Source organism: Poromitra crassiceps (genome assembly GCF_964638095.1).
Source record: "Poromitra crassiceps genome assembly, chromosome: 30".
In the NCBI taxonomy this organism is placed as follows: domain Eukaryota; kingdom Metazoa; phylum Chordata; class Actinopteri; order Beryciformes; family Melamphaidae; genus Poromitra; species Poromitra crassiceps.
Window position 1 is genome coordinate 16604771 of NC_139652.1, and position 20494 is coordinate 16625264.

General features: G+C 44.7%; 1 protein-coding gene across 1 annotated transcript; it reads right to left on the minus strand.

The window, feature by feature from the left end:
- Nucleotides 1-233: 233 nt before the first annotated feature.
- Nucleotides 234-20308, minus strand: alkbh3 (alkB homolog 3, alpha-ketoglutarate dependent dioxygenase). Its single transcript, XM_083662919.1, has 10 exons — nucleotides 20222-20308; nucleotides 19639-19719; nucleotides 18221-18321; nucleotides 17768-17802; nucleotides 16996-17043; nucleotides 16266-16369; nucleotides 7027-7115; nucleotides 6070-6279; nucleotides 4971-5069; nucleotides 234-980 (listed from the first exon to the last, which is right to left on the minus strand). The coding sequence occupies exons 2-10, from the start codon at nucleotides 19712-19714 to the stop codon at nucleotides 855-857; spliced, it is 888 nt and encodes a 295-aa protein (XP_083519045.1). The 5' UTR covers nucleotides 19715-19719; nucleotides 20222-20308; the 3' UTR covers nucleotides 234-854.
- Between the last annotated feature and the right edge of the window lie 186 nt (nucleotides 20309-20494).

The window sequence follows — 20494 nt, forward strand, 5'->3', positions numbered from 1 at the left end:
ACCTGCAGATCTCATTGGAGTTGCAGTGTCAAGTTTTTCCAAGTCATAATTCTGTAATAAACATTGTGTTTTGATTAGGCGTCTATTCAAATGTGAAAGTTTCGAGTGTATCGGGCTTAGAACATTGTGATGGAACTTGATGATATGATGGTCATCCCCATGATCAATTGTCTCAGAACTTTTTGCACAGCAATGTTTTATTATGTCATGTAAAGCACTTTGAATTGCATCCATGTATGAATTGTGCTATACAAATACATTTGCCTTGCCTTGATACCCTTACACAGGTTTGGTGCAAGATTTAACCATTTAACCAGAACTAATAAAAAAAAATGGGGGGGGGGGTAACCATTTGGGATAATGGTCTCACTACAATGAAATGGGTTTACTATGCGGACTAACATCATCACTATATACAGTCTATGAGCATCACACATGAATACATTGGACTCATTGAACTCACAAAACAGTCTCAGCTTTCCAGTCATATCCAATTTATGCAATTCCAAGACTGTTTAGGGACCCCAGTAAGTAGAAATATGATTTGAAAAATGTAAAAAAAGAAAATTGCAAGGGCACTGAGGAGTAACACTCTCAGTAAACAATAAGTTTGATTTAAGTGTGAATTTTGGCCCTAAAACTGTCTTACACATACCTGTATGTAAGAGAGAAATTATATATAGGTCGCCAAACTTGTCGTTTAAATAAAGTATTCTTCGCACTGTAGTCATCCATCAGACCGAGCAGTATCTGGCATCTCATCATTTATAACGTTTTACAACTGGAGGCAGAGTCCTTTGGGCCTCAGCAGCTGACCTCTGACCTGAGGAGAGTTCAGCTGACCTGAGGAGAGTTCATGGCTGCTTGGGTGTGAAGCGCAGCTTGGTGCCCGGCCTGCCGTCCGTGGGCTCGGGGAGGATGGTCCTGAAGGTCAGGTTGATGCGAGGGCCACGGTCGTGGTACTCTTTAGCCACCTGGTGCTGTTGGACACCAGAGAAAACAGAGAAGACATATTTTACATTTACACTTTATTCAGGTGATGCTCAACAAGTGAGCAGGCAGCGGGCTCAGTGACACGAGGCTGCTGATGGATACACAAACATTACCATGCAGCTCAATGCCATGAAAAATCAATTGGATTATTTAACATGATTTGTTTTCATAATAAGCCATATGGTCATAATATGACAGCGATTATGATATTTCAACCACATTGCCTTACAGCCTTACAGAAAACTGTTTAGCAGAAAATCTATACACAGCAAAGAGGACCAATTTCACATGACAGTCCCGTATTTATATACAGAAAAGTATACTTGACTTTATATATGGAAGAAAATGGCCGATACCCTCACTGCTGTCGGGTACATTCCAATCAGCAGACATGGAAAATAAGAAGAAGCTTTGACACTCACAGACATGCAACTAAGATAAGAAGCTTTGTGACAGACATGCAACTAAGATAAGAAAACAACAAATATGAAATCACAAGGGAAGGAGAACGACCTCTGACCTCTGCACTAGTCTAGTCAACAAGATGATGTGGAAACATGCGGCTACAACAACAAACACTGCTTCCACATGGGCTAAATGTCAAATGTGTCCCTCTTTGCATAAACACTACTCAATATTTTCCCAATGAGCAGAGCACACATGTAGGAACACGGACACGTCACGTGGCAGCGTGGACAGCCCCAGCACGGACACCTCACGTGGCAGCCTGGACAGCCCCAGCACAGACACCTCACATGGCAGCCTGGACAGCCCCAGCACAGACACCTCACATGGCAGCCTGGACAGCCCCAGCACGGACACCTCACATGGCAGCCTGGACAGCCCCAGCACAGACACCTCACATGGCAGCCTGGACAGCCCCAGCACAGACACCTCACGTGGCAGCCTGGACAGCCCCAGCACAGACACCTCACATGGCAGCCTGGACAGCCCCAGCACAGACACCTCACATGGCAGCCTGGACAGCCCCAGCACAGACACCTCACATGGCAGCCTGGACAGCCCCAGCACAGACACCTCACATGGCAGCCTGGACAGCCCCAGCACAGACACCTCACATGGCAGCCTGGACAGCCCCAGCACAGACACCTCACGTGGCAGCCTGGACAGCCCCAGCACAGACACCTCACGTGGCAGCCTGGACAGCCCCAGCACAGACACCTCACGTGGCAGCCTGGACAGCCCCAGCACAGACACCTCACGTGGCAGCCTGGACAGCCCCAGCACAGACACCTCACGTGGCAGCCTGGACAGCCCCAGCACAGACTGGTTTGTTTGAGGCTGAAGGTTTAGCTGAACACACTTGTTCTGGTTTGTTTGAGGCTGGAGGTTTAGCTGAACACACTTGTTCTGGTTTGTTTGAGGCTGAAGGTTTAGCTGAACACACTTGTTCTGGTTTGTTTGAGGCTGGAGGTTTAGCTGAACACACTTGTTCTGGTTTGTTTGAGGCTGAAGGTTTAGCTGAACACACTTGTTCTGGTTTGTTTGAGGCTGGAGGTTTAGCTGAACACACTTGTTCTGGTTTGTTTGAGGCTGAAGGTTTAGCTGAACACACTTGTTCTGGTTTGTTTGAGGCTGAAGGTTTAGCTGAACACACTTGTTCTGGTTTGTTTGAGGCTGAAGGTTTAGCTGAACACACTTGTTCTGGTTTGTTTGAGGCTGAAGGTTTAGCTGAACACACTTGTTCTGGTTTGTTTGAGGCTGAAGGTTTAGCTGAACACACTTGTTCTGGTTTGTTTGAGGCTGAAGGTTTAGCTGAACACATGTTCTTCAGCATCCCTTTGCTCACAGGTACCTACTGAGTGTGGGGGGAGAACATCACTCACTGACTTCCCCTGTCCTGATTTTCACACCTGACGATTCGATGACATTGTGAAAACAAGCTCCTCGAGCTTTATGCCATCAGTTTGCAACGACGACTGAGCTTCTCAGTGGCCAGCAGATCAGACTGTGGTTGTACTGTTCAGATTCCAGGTGTGAATGTGTGTGAGTGAATGTGAGCAGGGCCCAGTTAGAAAAGAGATGGAAATCCCAAATGTGATTATTATAAATTATATATTATATATTATAATATTATTACGCTGGTTAAAAAAAGGTTAGAAAAGGAAGGAAAGGAAAAGAAAACAAGAACAAAGGTCCAAACCTGATGCTTCATTGTCTTGATGCAGTAAAACAAACAGCAAGAAGCACCTCAGCTGCCTAATGGCCCACCATAATCACCACCATATATTAAACATGACCAGTAATGCTAATTAGGTTATTAATTAAGCTAATTGATGCATTAATTAGCACATATTTTAATGTCAACATACTTGTCTTCATATCAGAGATGGGTGGCAAGAAAATCTCTTTCTCCACATTAATATGCAAATTATCCTACTAAAACGGGCTCTTTCTCTTGGCTACGACACCAAGTCACTTGCTAGTAATCATGCTTGACTTGTGAGGAGGAGGAAGGTGTGTGTGTGTGTGTGTGTGTGTGTGTGTGTGTGTGTGTGTGTGATGGGGGGAACGACACAACCCACAACAAAATTTGACATTTGGTGTTCAAGTGCAACTGAGCAGCTCTTTCTCAACCAAGGTTGTAACCATCGACATAACCCTAACTGGTAAGCTACTGGCAGAACCAAGTTAGCCGATTGTAACTGGTAAGCTACACCAAATTACATCCATGTTAGGCACATTGTAACAGGACCGAAATTATAACGGGACCAAGTTAGCCACATTGTAACTGGTCTGATGGAGAAAATTTAAGTTCCATTGGTTTCATTTCATATTCAATAAGCTATAATTGCATACACATCATTATTGGTATGAGTTATTAGTTATAAATGGACTTCACATCATGGACAGGCAACCTTGCTCAGCTCGCTACAGACAGCTTATCTTGAGATGGGTCACAGTGTCCTGCAAAACACACACACACACACACACACACACACACACACACACACACACGTGGTGTGTGCTCCAAGGCAGATTCCCCCTCCCCTCTCTCTCTGCTCACTATAAGAGCTATGTGCAAATGTCATATATCTTTGCTGTTTTCATGTATACACTGAGATGATTGCAGTCTCCCTGTAATGTTTTTACAGGGATATGTAATGTAATGTAATGTTTTTACAGGGATATGTAATGTAATGTAATGTAATGTAATGTTTTTACAGGGATATGTAATGTAATGTAATGTAATGTTTTTACAGGGATATGTAATGTAATGTAATGTAATGTTTTTACAGGGATATGTAATGTATATGGATATGGATATGTAATGTAATGTAATGTAATGTTTTTACAGGGATATGTAATGTAATATAATGTAATGTTTTTACAGGGATATGTAATGTATATGGATATGGATATGTAATGGCTAATATGTCAGACAAACTTTCCTGGACTCTTGGCTTCATTATTCTAAGTTGGTCACCGGTCTCATCATTCTTGGTGTGAGACACTGACACAAATTCCATTCTACAGTTAAACAGAAACAATATTGTTAAAGCATTGTACAAGATGTATTGTTTTGAATGGAAATACAGTATGGCTCTCAATGATGATTTGTTTTTGGAGCTTTTCACACTTCAAGAGAAGTGACCACATCATCCATTTTCTATTCTGGCACCACGATTTCTAATATTGTGCTTTTCCAGCTGTCAATATAATAATATAATATTGTGTTTTTCCAGCTGTCAAGTGTTTTGCGATGAGAAAAGCGAGGCAACAAGAGTCATGGAGAGAAAACCTCTCTCTCTGGCAGGAAGAATCAGCTCTACACTGGTTAGTGGCACAAAAGGTTTTATGAAGACATCTCACTGATGTATTCCTAACCTAACCTAACCTAACCTAACCTAACCTAACCTAACCTGGACTCATTCTCTTGGCTAATCCTGCTTTACTTGTGTTGAACTTCAGAAGTAAGGTTTCAGTGTTTTGATTGGTGGAGCCTAAGACTGTACCTGCCAATCATCCTGCGTGGCTCCGTCCATCAGCAGTAGAGTTCCATGACTGAGAGGAACCCGGATCCTCTCCACATAGGTGTAGTCGCCATTCTCCTCCTGACATGCACACGCACACAGGTATACATGATCAACACACACACACACACACACACACACACACACACACACACACACACACACACACACACACACACACACACACACACAGGTATACATGATCAAACACACAAGAAGAACACACACAGTGAGGAATAAAACAAACACACAAACTAAGCTCAAGGTACATGCTGCCCACACTACTAACTGCCAACAACTCAGCTACATCACGAGTAATGAACCTACCACCTAAGAAGTGTATACTCAACCCTTGAAATAACAGATGAGTATCAGCTGTACCCTTCTAAACACTCCTGTGAGTTTAAACACAATGAATTTAAAATTCAGACCCCGCCCCCCCTCCCAGAATATGAAATATCCCCAAATATAATTTACAAACCTTACGAATCGTTAAGAAACCATTCTCCAATTCGGATACATATTATCTCCCAAGAAGCATTTTGTGAATGTGAAATCTCGTGTTTGGTAGTGGTTTGCTATGCTGTTAAACTACCGCCCTCCACTGTGCATTGGACTGTGTGAATCACCGACGAAACATTTCAACATACTTAGAATGTGTGCTTCTTATTTAAGTACTGTATGTGTATGCCAAATTAGAGACAGGCTTACAAGTATTCATAAAACGTCTGTATGTTTCTATAAAAAGTCCCAACTTGTATGTTTAAAGTTGAACCGTAAGTAGTTGACTTCAAATGGAGGACCGGCCCCGGCTGGCGGGCAGCGCGCTCTGTAACTAGGTCAAGTCACAGAAGAGACATGATGAGTCACATGGTGTAAGATGGGTCAAATTAATATTTTCGATGTATCTTGCTTGTAATCTATTGTCATGTCATGGTGTCTTTCGGTCATTTATTAACAAAAAGTTTCTAGCGATTTTTTTGGTACCTCTATTTTACATTGAAGTCGACAGCAAGTGCCTTGTGTTTTCCCTCTAAAAGGGGGCGGGACCATATTGGCGTTGTGATGTAATGATGCTCACTGGTGGAGGCTGCTTGCGGAGGCTGAACGCCCTGGTGTCGCCCAGACTGAGGGAGGCGATAGTGGGCATAGCACCCAGAGAGGCCTCGTCGTCACTGTGCCAGCCGATGCTGTCACGGCCGTCCCGGTAGTGGTTGCACAGCAGGGAGTTGAAGCTGTGTCCGCTCGCCTGCTCCACCATCTCACCAAGGGTCAACAGCAATGGATGCCACTATTTTGGAGAAAAGAGACCAAAAAATGAAGAAGAAGAAAGGGGGTGGGGAAGAAAATTCTGATTCCAAAAGAGACAATACAAGCAAGATGAGGTAGCACTAAACATGTTGTCCCCAATGAATAGTGCAGTACCAATCTGGGTCACCTGTTTTGACCTGTAATTATGGGCTAATCAGTGTCATTTAAAAAAGTCTCTGGCATACTGTTCCTGATGTGGTATATCACTTTCCCAACCGATATCACATTTGCTGATATTTTCCAACTCTTTTGGCTGATTGCCATACAGTATATGTGTGCAGTCTCCCCCCTCTCCACCTAACTTCAGAGAACATCAAGTCTCTCCTGTAGTGGAGTTAACACATACTACTCTTATTGTGATGGCCCGCTAGCAGATGCACATATAAATACAATGTTTTTCAAAATGTACACATAATAAAATAATGAAAATTAAATGCTTATATATAATTAAAGTGTAATTAAAGCGACATTTTCGGCCTGTCGTATCAGCAGAGGTGTTCGTTTCGGGCCGATGCTGATATTTCATTTTAAAGCCTTTATCGGCCGATAAAGACGTGCCGATGTCATCGTGCATCGCTAACAGCAAGCGAGGAAGAGACAGCAAAATGGTGAAAGAGAAAGACAAAAATGAAGACAAAGAAAAAGCAAGAGAGCAAGAAGGAAGATACTGAGTGAGTGAGGTGTTTGTTACTGCCTTTGGGTCTTGGTGGTATCATGTGTTTCTGACCTGTGTGTTGGCATCCATGGTGGAGCGAGCGTACGTATACGGCAACTCTCCATACCAGCAGGTCAGTCTGGGCTCGTCGTACGCCTCGCCTGGACCAACATACGTAGACAGAAAACACACACACACATTCATATAAAAAGGCACTGCATGTAGCCTTCATACACACCCAAATATCAATGTCACACATACAGTATATACTAACTGTAAACTAATGACACCATGGTGGAGGAGATGACTGGTAGTGGTGCTGGTGTTTCTCCAAATTAAAACCAATCATAAAAATAAAGCCTTTGCTTGCTGTCACACAGTAAGTAGGCAGTAGGACATTCACGATTGCTGCATCCCAAAAAGTAATCGACTAGTCAGATATATCATATTTTGTTCACCTAATAAAAAATGATCATTCTCGTCAAAAGGGTCTCACACCAGGCAGTAAAGGGTTTTAGGTGGGACCAACCTGGGGGTATGTAAAATAGCAGAGTCCTCGATTGGCTCTGAGAGGCTGTTTACAAATGAGCCGCGATCTGATTGGACTAAACCCGAACAAGCATGTCCGAGCTGGAGATACTGTTTGACTGTAGTAACAACACAGACCCTAGTCTTTCCATCTCTAAATACCTTCTGTTTATTTAATATGACACATAATAGAAAATGATGGCAAACATTGAAAACCACTGATGAACGATTAGTCGACTACGATGCAGTTTGGACTAGAGGTTTTGGTAGTCGACTCGCCTGTGACAACAACCCTATCACACCTGTGACACCGCTATCACACCTGTGACACCGCTATCACACCTGTGACACCCCTATCACACCTGTGACACCGCTATCACAACTGTGACACCGCTATCACACCTGTGACACCCCTATCACACCTGTGACACCGCTATCACACCTGTGACACCGCTATCACACCTGTGACACCGCTATCACACCTGTGACACCGCTATCACACCTGTGACACCGCTATCACACCTGTGACACCCCTATCACACCTGTGACACCCCTATCACACCTGTGACACCGCTATCACACCTGTGACACCGCTATCACACCTGTGACACCGCTATCACACCTGTGACACCCCTATCACACCTGTGACACCCCTATCACACCTGTGACACCGCTATCACACCTGTGACACCGCTATCACACCTGTGACACCGCTATCACACCTGTGACACCCCTATCACACCTGTGACACCCCTATCACACCTGTGACACCGCTATCACACCTGTGACACCCCTATCACACCTGTGACACCGCTATCACACCTGTGACACCGCTATCACACCTGTGACACCGCTATCACACCTGTGACACCCCTATCACACCTGTGACACCGCTATCACACCTGTGACACCCCTATCACACCTGTGACACCCCTATCACACCTGTGACACCCCTATCACACCTGTGACACCCCTATCACACCTGTGACACCCCTATCACACCAGTGACACCGCTATCACACCTGTGACACCCCTATCACACCTGTGACACCGCTATCACACCTGTGACACCGCTATCACACCTGTGACACCGCTATCACACCTGTGACACCCCTATCACACCTGTGACACCCCTATCACACCTGTGACACCCCTATCACACCTGTGACACCCCTATCACACCAGTGACACCGCTATCACACCTGTGACACCCCTATCACACCTGTGACACCGCTATCACACCTGTGACACCGCTATCACACCTGTGACACCGCTATCACACCTGTGACACCCCTATCACACCTGTGACACCGCTATCACACCTGTGACACCCCTATCACACCTGTGACACCCCTATCACACCTGTGACACCCCTATCACACCTGTGACACCCCTATCACACCTGTGACACCCCTATCACACCTGTGACACCGCTATCACACCTGTGACACCCCTATCACACCTGTGACACCGCTATCACACCTGTGACACCCCTATCACACCTGTGACACCCCTATCACACCTGTGACACCCCTATCACACCCGTGACACCGCTATCACACCTGTGACACCCCTATCACACCTGTGACACCCCTATCACACCTGTGACACCCCTATCACACCTGTGACACCGCTATCACACCTGTGACACCGCTATCACACCTGTGACACCCCTATCACACCTGTGACACCGCTATCACACCTGTGACACCCCTATCACACCTGTGACACCGCTATCACACCTGTGACACCGCTATCACACCTGTGACACCCCTATCACACCTGTGACACCGCTATCACACCTGTGACACCCCTATCACACCTGTGACACCGCTATCACACCTGTGACACCCCTATCACACCTGTGACACCGCTATCACACCTGTGACACCCCTATCACACAGAAGATGTTAGTTGCTTTGTTTGCAGTGGAGGAACAGCACCATAAAGCATTCCATCAGATTTCACCATGACCCGGCTGCTGGCATACGCACGGCATACAACGTAAAATGCAGTGTAGAGATCGCTACACTGAAGTCTTCTCAGCGATAGTCTTATTTGTTTACAGTAATTATACTAATGTATTAAAAGGCAATCATTTATTCATTCCTAAATGCTACACACAGCCCATCTTTATAGTGGAACTGAACCCGTTCATCACGTGCGTCGCAGTCCGTTTCACACTGAAAACATCATTTGTCTGAGATGACAAGTTGAGAGGCGGGTCATAGTATCATGTCGATGATTTGATTTGACAATTCTGTCGACTGGCTTTGGCATTGGTCAATCATGGCGTGTTCCACCCCCAAATCGAGTGGGATTCAGCGTGTTGTCGTGCTACGCGAGTGAGAGCCGCAGAGTACCAGGCAGCCAGCTGCTTCGTGCGGAGCGAGCGGACAATCCGATGCATGGGTGCTGCCCGCCCGCCTGGAATCTCCGAGGGCAGACCCCTGACAACCACGCTCTCAAGCGCACGCCTTTTACGCTATTTCTGTAAATACGATATCCCTGGAATGCGCGTTTTAACAAGCCAGTTACATTTCTTTGCATTCTTATAGATTATAGTTCATGTTTCTAACAATTGGCCAAGTTAGTAGTTAGTTTATGGGATAGGAATTCTGCCAGATGACAGGCACTAGGCGCCATTTTCTACTTCATTTGGAAGAGAAAATTATCCTGAAATGAAGATTTGATTGACAGCTGCATGTCGTGATATGATTGGTTGAAATGGGGTAGAAATTTGATAGTACTAGGTGATGTCAGCAAACTGTACATTACTGTTATCAATGAAATCTTGAAAAATGAACTTTTGAAAGTGTGAAAAACTAAAGATGCATACATTATTAAATAAGTGCACTGAATACCCAGGTATTTGAACTAAAAGAAAAGAAAAGTAATTTTTGGGTTCAGCTCGACTTTAAACCCACAGCAATGAATGTTGATTGCATCACATCCTGGTGCTCTCAACCCACTAGACGCACACAACCCAACGCACACATCAATCCACTACTAGACGCACACAACCCAACGCACACATCAACCCACTAGACGCACACAACCCAACGCACACATCAATCCACTAGACGCACACAACCCAACGCACACATCAATCCACTAGACGCACACAACCCAACGCACACATCAATCCACTAGACGCACACAACCCAACGCACACATCAACCCACTAGATGCACACAACCCAACGCACACATCAATCCACTAGACGCACACAACCCAACGCACACATCAATCCACTAGACGCACACAACCCAACGCACACATCAATCCACTAGACGCACACAACCCAACGCACACATCAATCCACTAGACGCACACAACCCAACGCACACATCAATCCACTAGACGCACACAACCCAACGCACACATCAACCCACTAGATGCACACAACCCAACGCACACATCAATCCACTAGACGCACACAACCCAACGCACACATCAACCCACTAGACGCACACATCAACCCACTAGACGCACACAACCCAACGCACACATCAACCCACTAGACGCACACAACCCAACGCACACATCAACCCACTAGACGCACACATCAACCCACTAGACGCACACAACCCAACGCACACATCAACCCACTAGACGCACACAACCCAACGCACACATCAATCCACTAGACGCACACAACCCAACGCACACATCAACCCACTAGACGCACACAACCCAACGCACACATCAATCCACTAGACGCACACAACCCAACGCACACATCAACCCACTAGACGCACACAACCCAACGCACACATCAATCCACTAGACGCACACAACCCAACGCACACATCAACCCACTAGACGCACACAACCCAACGCACGTCGCACACATCAACCCACTAGACGCACACAACCCAACGCACACATCAACCCACTAGACGCACACAACCCAACGCACACATCAACCCACTAGACGCACACAACCCAACGCACACATCAATCCACTAGACGCACACAACCCAACGCACACATCAATCCACTAGACGCACACAACCCAACGCACACATCAACCCACTAGACGCACACAACCCAACGCACACATCAACCCACTAGACGCACACAACCCAACGCACACATCAACCCACTAGACGCACACAACCCAACGCACACATCAACCCACTAGACGCACACAACCCAACGCACACATCAACCCACTAGACGCACACAACCCAACGCACACATCAACCCACTAGACGCACACAACCCAACGCACACATCAATCCACTAGACGCACACAACCCAACGCACACATCAACCCACTAGACGCACACAACCCAACGCACACATCAATCCACTAGACGCACACAACCCAACGCACACATCAACCCACTAGACGCACACAACCCAACGCACACATCAATCCACTAGACGCACACAACCCAACGCACACATCAACCCACTAGACGCACACAACCCAACGCACACATCAATCCACTAGACGCACACAACCCAACGCACACATCAACCCACTAGACGCACACAACCCAACACACATCAATCCACTAGACGCACACAACCCAACGCACACATCAACCCACTAGACGCACACAACCCAACGCACACATCAATCCACTAGACGCACACAACCCAACGCACACATCAACCCACTAGACGCACACAACCCAACGCACACATCAACCCACTAGACGCACACAACCCAACGCACACATCAACCCACTAGACGCACACAACCCAACGCACACATCAACCCACTAGACGCACACAACCCAACGCACACATCAATCCACTAGACGCACACAACCCAACGCACACATCAACCCACTAGACGCACACAACCCAACGCACACATCAACCCACTAGACGCACACAACCTAACGCACACATCAATCCACTAGACGCACACAACCCAACCCACACATCAACCCACTAGACGCACACAACCCAACGCACACATCAATCCACTAGACGCACACAACCCAACGCACACATCAACCCACTAGACGCACACAACCCAACGCACACATCAATCCACTAGACGCACACAACCCAACGCACACATCAACCCACTAGACGCACACAACCCAACGCACACATCAATCCACTAGACGCACACAACCCAACGCACACATCAACCCACTAGACGCACACAACCCAACGCACACATCAATCCACTAGACGCACACAACCCAACGCACACATCAATCCACTAGACGCACACAACCCAACGCACACATCAACCCACTAGACGCACACAACCCAACGCACACATCAATCCACTAGACGCACACAACCCAACGCACACATCAACCCACTAGACGCACACAACCCAACGCACACATCAATCCACTAGACGCACACAACCCAACGCACACATCAACCCACTAGACGCACACAACCCAACGCACACATCAACCCACTAGACGCACACAACCCAACGCACACATCAATCCACTAGACGCACACAACCCAACGCACACATCAACCCACTAGACGCACACACTACCCAACGCACACGTCAACCCACTAGACGGACACAACCCAACTAGGGATGTCAACGGTTAACCGTTAATCGATTAACCGTCGCTAACGTCGTTGTTCGGTTATTGCTGTCGGTCTATCAGTTAATATTAAAAAAAAAAAAAAAAAAAAAAAAAAAAAAAAAAAAATTTTTGGTCTATTTACTCAATGAGCTCATGCCCAAACAAGGCGTGTCTATTTAGATGCTGAAATGTTAATGCTTTTTGTGTTAGAAATTCTAACACAAAAAGAATTTGTGTTGAAATGTTGATGCTTTTTGTTAATGCTTGTTAATGCTTTTTGTGTTAGAAATTCTAACACAAAAAGCATTAACATTTCAGCATCTAAATAGACACGCCTTGTTTGGGCATGAGTTCATTGAGTAAATAGACAAAAAAAAAAAAAAAAAAAAACATTTTTTTTTTTTATATTAAAAAATTATGAATTAACCGATAGGTTAATCGATTATTAGCGTCGGTTAATCGAAAGTGAAATTAACCGAAAATTGACATCCCTAAACCCAACGCACACATCAACAGGCTCTCTATCTCCGTATTGCCACAGTTATTGGGTCATGGCAATTTGAACCCAACAAAGAAAATTGATCCAGTCTGCATTCACAGTCCGGCTAGACGTCCCACATTTCTGTTCCCCATGTATTCCTGGCCAGTGTCAACACAATGATCACCTGATTGGTCGCTTGCACACAATGATCATCTGATTGGTCGCTTGCACACAATGATCATCCGATTGGTCGCCTGCACACAATGATCACCTGATTGGTCGCTTGCACACAATGATCTGATTGGTCGCTTGCAGAGAGAAAAGTAAACATCCAAACCCCATCTCTGCCTTTCTTTTTCCGTCTCTTTCTCTGGGGACAACAAGGCCTCTTCCAAGAAGCAAAGCTTTAGCGTGACGGTGTTTTGGCCAAAAGCCATTGGGACTATGACACAGCCAAACCAAAACACAGACACTGCTCCGATGGCCATTACTTGTTATGGCCCTGGGCAATTTGTTACTTCATTTATCAACTAAAAAAGCCTTACTCGTCCATAAAAAGCTGCTATCAGACTTAGGGATGGGCATCGAATTTTGAATTTTCGAATAATCGTTGTTATTATCAAGGTCGACTTTTATTATTGAAGGTCGAAATTCAAAAAAACAAAAAAAAAAAAAAAAAAAAAACAATTTGTGAGTTAAATGTTGCATTGCCTCCCCTGATTCTATGTATAGTCGAATCGCTTGGTTTGAGCAAGTAAAACCATTTTTATAAGCATTTTAAGCAAGGTTTATGGAAAAATGAATGGCGGATGAAATCCCATAAGAGGGAGAGGGGGTGGACTTTGGCACCCCTTTGGCACTCAGACCTGAGCCTACTAAATATTTAATGAACCACTCATGATTGTCAAAACAGTTTTTTATTTTCAAAAATGTCAATGTCATGTAACATGTTCTTTACTTCAGTGGTGCAATGCTTGTTTGAGCTAAAAATCCACAGCAGAAGCGTTTTCTATTAATTAATAAAGCCTTAGACTTAGAATCAGGGGAGACAATGCAACATTTCACTCACCAAAAAAAAAAAAAAAAACATTTTTTTTTTTTTTTCGAATTTCGATTAAAAGTCGACTTTGGCCAGCGAATTTCGAATAGTGTTTTTGCTAGAAATGCCCATCCCTAGACTAGGGGAAAAGATCAACAGAACCGGCCACAGAGTCTGATTTAGAGCCGCAGTGCTCTGGTCGGAAAAAGTGAGTCATTGCGTTGAAAGAAGGCAGGGTGGATGACCGACAAGAAAGAAGGAAAGGTGATTGGTGGTGGTTTCAGGAGGAAGAGGAGTAAACACCCGTTCCACTCCTATTCCTCAACTCCAATGTCCTTTGTTGACAAAGTGTGAGGAGCATTACCCGACCTCCCTCTTTGCTCCATGTTTAGAAATGATTTGAGTCACGTGTCTTCATCGTGCTGCTTGTCTGCCGCTGAGTTATCTCAGAATAACACACGGATGGACGAGAGCCAGCTGAGAGAGAGGCTGACTTCTGATGCAACGCCTGGCCGTGTCCCAAAACACTGGTTGGATATAGCCTGTCTGGTTACTATATGTAATGAACTGTTATTTTTTTCCCAATTTCCCGCCCATAAATCAGCTCTTTACTCACATGTGAGGAGGAGACAGGCGATACTTTCACCTCGGTGTGTGAGTGTGTGTTTCCATTTTGTTTGTTATTATTCTATCCATGGCCGTAACTAGCTATGAGGACGGGGAGGTCCGGACCTCCCCTAATATTTCAGCCTGCAAAAAAAAAAAAAAAAAATTTTTTTTTTTTTTGCAGGCCAGGCCAGGCCAGGCCACTCACTGAACAGCAGGCCAGGCGCCGCCTACTGGTTTACTAGTGGTTTTATTACTTTATTCAGGTTTAAAGTGGGTGCATCTCATTGTAATCATGCATGATGCCAATTGCCAAGCTCCCGAAGTCAGGTATGCAGGTGGCTATATGCATGGTTTCAGTTTCATGACCCAATAAGTAACAAAAAGAGGTGGTGTAAAGTTAAAAACAACATAATATATTTTATTTTATTTTTCAATCGTTCCTATCAGGAATAAATAAATGTCCCTCTGTATGTTTTTTTTTATTATCGATGATGACTTTGTGTGTTGTGTACGGCTTGGGTTGTGTACCTGTGTTTGTAGGTGTCATTTTGATATGAATTTGGCTAAAACAGTTTGTGTTTGTTAGTTACAATTATGTTGACAGGAGAGCTGAGCAGGTGGTGACATGAAAGAGAATATACTGAATAATGACATCACAACAGTATAATCATAATGTTGATTTAAAATGATATATTACTCTAAATATGGCTAAAAAAGGGGGGGGAAAAAACTCAAATTTTTTTTTCCCCCCCTTGCTGGGCCTCCCCTTGCTGGACCTCCCCTATTTCGGAACCCTGGTTACGGCCCTGATTCTATCATTATCCTCCTTATTGAGTTCTGGTTTCCCTTTAGTTTCTATTAGCCAATTCAGTTGTGTTTTTGTTTTTCACCTTCATTTGTGTTATGTCTTTCATTCACATTATGTGGATTTTTTTAAATCAAACTTGAGAAAAAAGAAAAGTAGCTTAACACTACACCATAACCAAAATGAGAACGGACATGACCCCAAAAACAAGATGAGCCCCGAACCAACTCCCCCCCCCCAACCCCCACCTCCCCCAACCCTGTCTGTAGTTTTTAAGCCCCTGGCACCCACCCTGTCTGTAGTTTTTAAGCCCCTGGCACCCACCCTGTCTGTAGTTGGTCTTCTGGGACCAGGGAAGCTCTACTAGCAGCTTACTGAACATGTAGTCAGCATCCTCTGGGGGAAGAAACCCAGGAAGCAGCCGTAGTCTGGACGGGTGGAAGAAAAACACACACACACACACACACACACAGTCTATTATTTACAGGATAATTCCTGGGTCTCAAGAATCAGGGCACTTTGCCTCTTCCTGTTGGACTTGGTTGCTTGAAGTTTTGCCTACCTAAGGATTTGAGTCATTGTTCCTATTCCTACAGATATTAACATCATAACACACACACACACACACAAGCACACGCACAGACACGCACAGACACGTACACACACACACACACACACACACACACACACACACACACACACACACACACACACACACACACACACACACACACACACACACACACACACACACACACACACACACACACACACACACACACACACACACACACACACACACACACACACACACACACACACACACACACACACACACACACACACACACACACACACACACACTGTAGTTACTACAGCGATGACTGCCATCTAGTGGAGCGGGCCCTCTAGCACAGTCACTTGTCATCAGCTCTGGTTTGTTTCTGTCCAGTCACAGTTTAAACTCTCCCTCTCCTTTTGGTTTCATTTACTTTCATCTTTGCTTCCATCTCTGTGAACACCCCCCCCCCCCCCCCCCTCAGGCCATACTTACCTGGAGACTCCTGATGGACCATGGCTGATCTCATATTCACCTGCTTGCCTGCCCAGAGCAAAATGATGCTTGTTAGTTAACCTGTAAACAGTACACAGCCAGCTGACATCAAAACTTCTAATGATTCAAGTAAAGATAAATACAAATAGTAGGTAGACTTCATATGCAATTGAACCCTAAATAAATAAATCTGGTATTACAAGGTATATGTTGTGTTTTGAGGTACTCTGTCAGGTGATAGTCAGCCAGGCAATATCTCAATATCATTCAAGGAATGGTAAAATCCCAAGATTAAATCGGCCAGCATCCCACTGAAACCAATGACAAGGCTTGTTTGCAAAATCCTCTTTTCCTGGCTTTCATTGCAAGGTTGTTGTAGGGGACACAGCAGCAGGGGGGTTTATACAGCAGCGCTACATCGGTGCTATTTTTGGACAACCTGTAAATGTTTACAGTGAACTAGGCCTAAATCCATTTGAAAAAGACAAGTCATCATTTTCATAATCTTTACCAAATAAAAGTCTGATTTTGGTTTAGGATTAGGAAACATCAGTCTGCCAATATAAATCATTGCGAGTTGATTTGCAGTTGTGTAGACTATTATTTCATCATCACATTCATCAGCATTAGAATGTAAAACAGAAGTGCCCGTGATTAAAAAGAGCAAAGACTCCACTATACACTATATATTGTTGAGGGAGAGGTAAAATGTTCTCAAATCTAGTCTCTGTAGAAATTGCGATACTGACAGGAACAAAATCTTGTCACTTACTCTATCACCTTCTCAGGTGGGACATCTCTTACTGGCTGTGGTGAAGAAATGAGAGGAGGCAGGAAGAATTAGCACTTCCTTAAAAAGCAAACTGTCATACTGTAAAATACCTTAAAAAGCAAACTGTCATACTGTAAAATACCTTAAAAAGCAAACTGTCATACTGTAAAATACCTTAAAAAACAAACTGTCATACTGTAAAAGACCTTAAAAAACAAACTGTCATACTGTAAAAGACCTTAAAAAACAAACTGTCATACTGTAAAAGACCTTAAAAAACAAACTGTCATACTGTAAAAGACCTTAAAAAACAAACTGTCATACTGTAAAAGACCTTAAAAAACAAACTGTCATACTGTAAAAGACCTTAAAAAACAAACTGTCATACTGTAAAAGACTAATTTCCCAAGAACACTACAGTGAGAGAGTCTTTTTTTCATGTTTACTCTCTACCTTGGTGGGCTGTTGAAACTCAAATGCTCGCTGTGGCCCAAATCCCCAAGACCCAGGGGCTGAGTTGGCACTTTTGGACTGTGGGTGGTTTGGTATAGCTCCTGGGGAAACACGAGGTGGTGCGCGCGCACACGCACGCACGCACGCGCACACACACACACACACACACACACACACACACACACACACACACACACACACACACACACTTTTCAGCAGATCAGACAGGTTAGTGGGACTCTACTAGACAATGGAGGGTTGATGGTTCAATCTCTTCGCCTGATAACTGTGGAGTGGGCGTGGCTTCGAAGGTCTGGAGCCAGGCTATTAATCTCTAGTACTGAGTATTGAATGAGAAGGTGATATTATTAGAAGCATTGCTTATCACTAGAATCATACGGTCTTCTATGTTATCCTGGTTCTCTGCAACGAATGTATAAAAGACGGAAGTGTCATTACATCATACCGATGTTCTAATCTTCTTGGGGCCAGACCTTGGTGCCAGTTGAAGCCTATGGGATGTATATGGAGAAGCACACTAAAACTCAACATATCTGTGCTGTATTGAGGACAGGAGAAGCGTCCTAGTGCCGACAGGAACCTTGGGAGTTTGAGTATTTCATGACATGTTTTGCTTCCCAGGTGGGCTGGATTTGCATTGATCACTGACTGAGCCGCTCGCCGCGTGCAAGCGGTGCACCATAGTGAGATAGTGAGATCAAACACACCCTGCTGTAAATTCAGCACAGGTTGTGGAAAGACTGCTTTTAAACGGTTGTTTCATGCAGCAGTATCATTTCAACAGCACCGGCTAAATTACTGGCTTCCGTAGGAGGACTATCATATCTTCGGATCTGCAATCGGACGGGAGGAGCCGAGTAGGAGAGCGTTTTGAACAGCCTTTCCCCCTTATTGCCTATGGGAAGGCTGTGTGACCCTGACTGCTGTACGAGTATATTATTATAATATACGGAGTACAGTAGCAGGGTCACGTTATGGGGCTAGGTTTTAGTGTGCTTCTCCATGCATCTCCAGTAGGCTTCAATAGAACTGGCACCAAAGTCTGGCCCCACGCAGAGCATAAGAAGATCGGTATGATGTATGACTCTTCATTCTTTTATGGGTCCCCCTTGGTTCTCTGTAGATATCAAGAAGGGGAAAGGGAACCAGGGATTTTAAAACAGTAGCAAAAAGCAAAGAACAGTAATGTGATGTCTAATCGGAAATGATTAGGGATGTGTGTCCAAGATATTAAATGCTGAAGAAGGAAAAAACAAAGCACCACCACCACCACCACCACCACCACCACCACCAACAACAACAACAACAACAACAACAACAACAGGACCATTAATAAACAAAATAACCTGTTCTAATTATAGGATGGGCAGAGCAGGTTATATACGAGTACATCCTACCTGTTGGTCTTGGTTGTTTTGGCAGCTGTTTGGCCCAGGAGCCCTGGACTCTCGCACGCTGACGCTTATCTGCCATCACATCTAGTTAGAAAGAAAGCCAGATCACCAAGAGCTTCCAGAGGGAAGATGCGACTCTTTCCTCTGCGCTGGATAACGTTACAGCAGACATAAACAAACTACAAAAGTCACCAGCCACTTTAATATTGTATTTTTATTTGCAAGTATGACAGTTCACAAATGTGCCAGTCAGTCACAGCTATAGCATTAACAAATGGCTAGTTCATTTCCGACCCTGATCTTGCCATTTCTACCCTTGCTGGGACCAGTGGCTACACCTCGACATAACGCTCCAGCATCTAGGTTAACTTAACAGGATAAATAAAGCAAAGCTGTGACTAGCCTAGCCTCAACGCGAGACTCAACCTGAAGAATGAAGGCTAGTCTCGCGTTGAGGCTATGACTAACCAATGCCATTATGCCAACTTACTTCAATTAATAATTCGTACATTAGGTACGTTAACGTTTCATTATGTAGCAGTTAGTTGACTAATGTTGAACACTATCTCCAAATGGTATTACTTACCTAGCAAGACCTGGTCGATAAAACACTCCAGTAGAAATTAAACCACTTGTTTGAACGAATGTGGTTTGACCATGGACACATTTGACAGCTGCGTGGAGCGTTACAAAAAAATAAACCCTACCCGGAACCAAGATAATAATAATAATGGTTCCTACTCTCTCCCATTCCCAACAAGGACGGGTTCTCTCCGCGCGTGGTTGCGGCTAGGCTATGCCATTTGGCTCTGCAGTAACAAGTGCTCATATACAGTCAATGGTGCCACTTGGTGAAAGT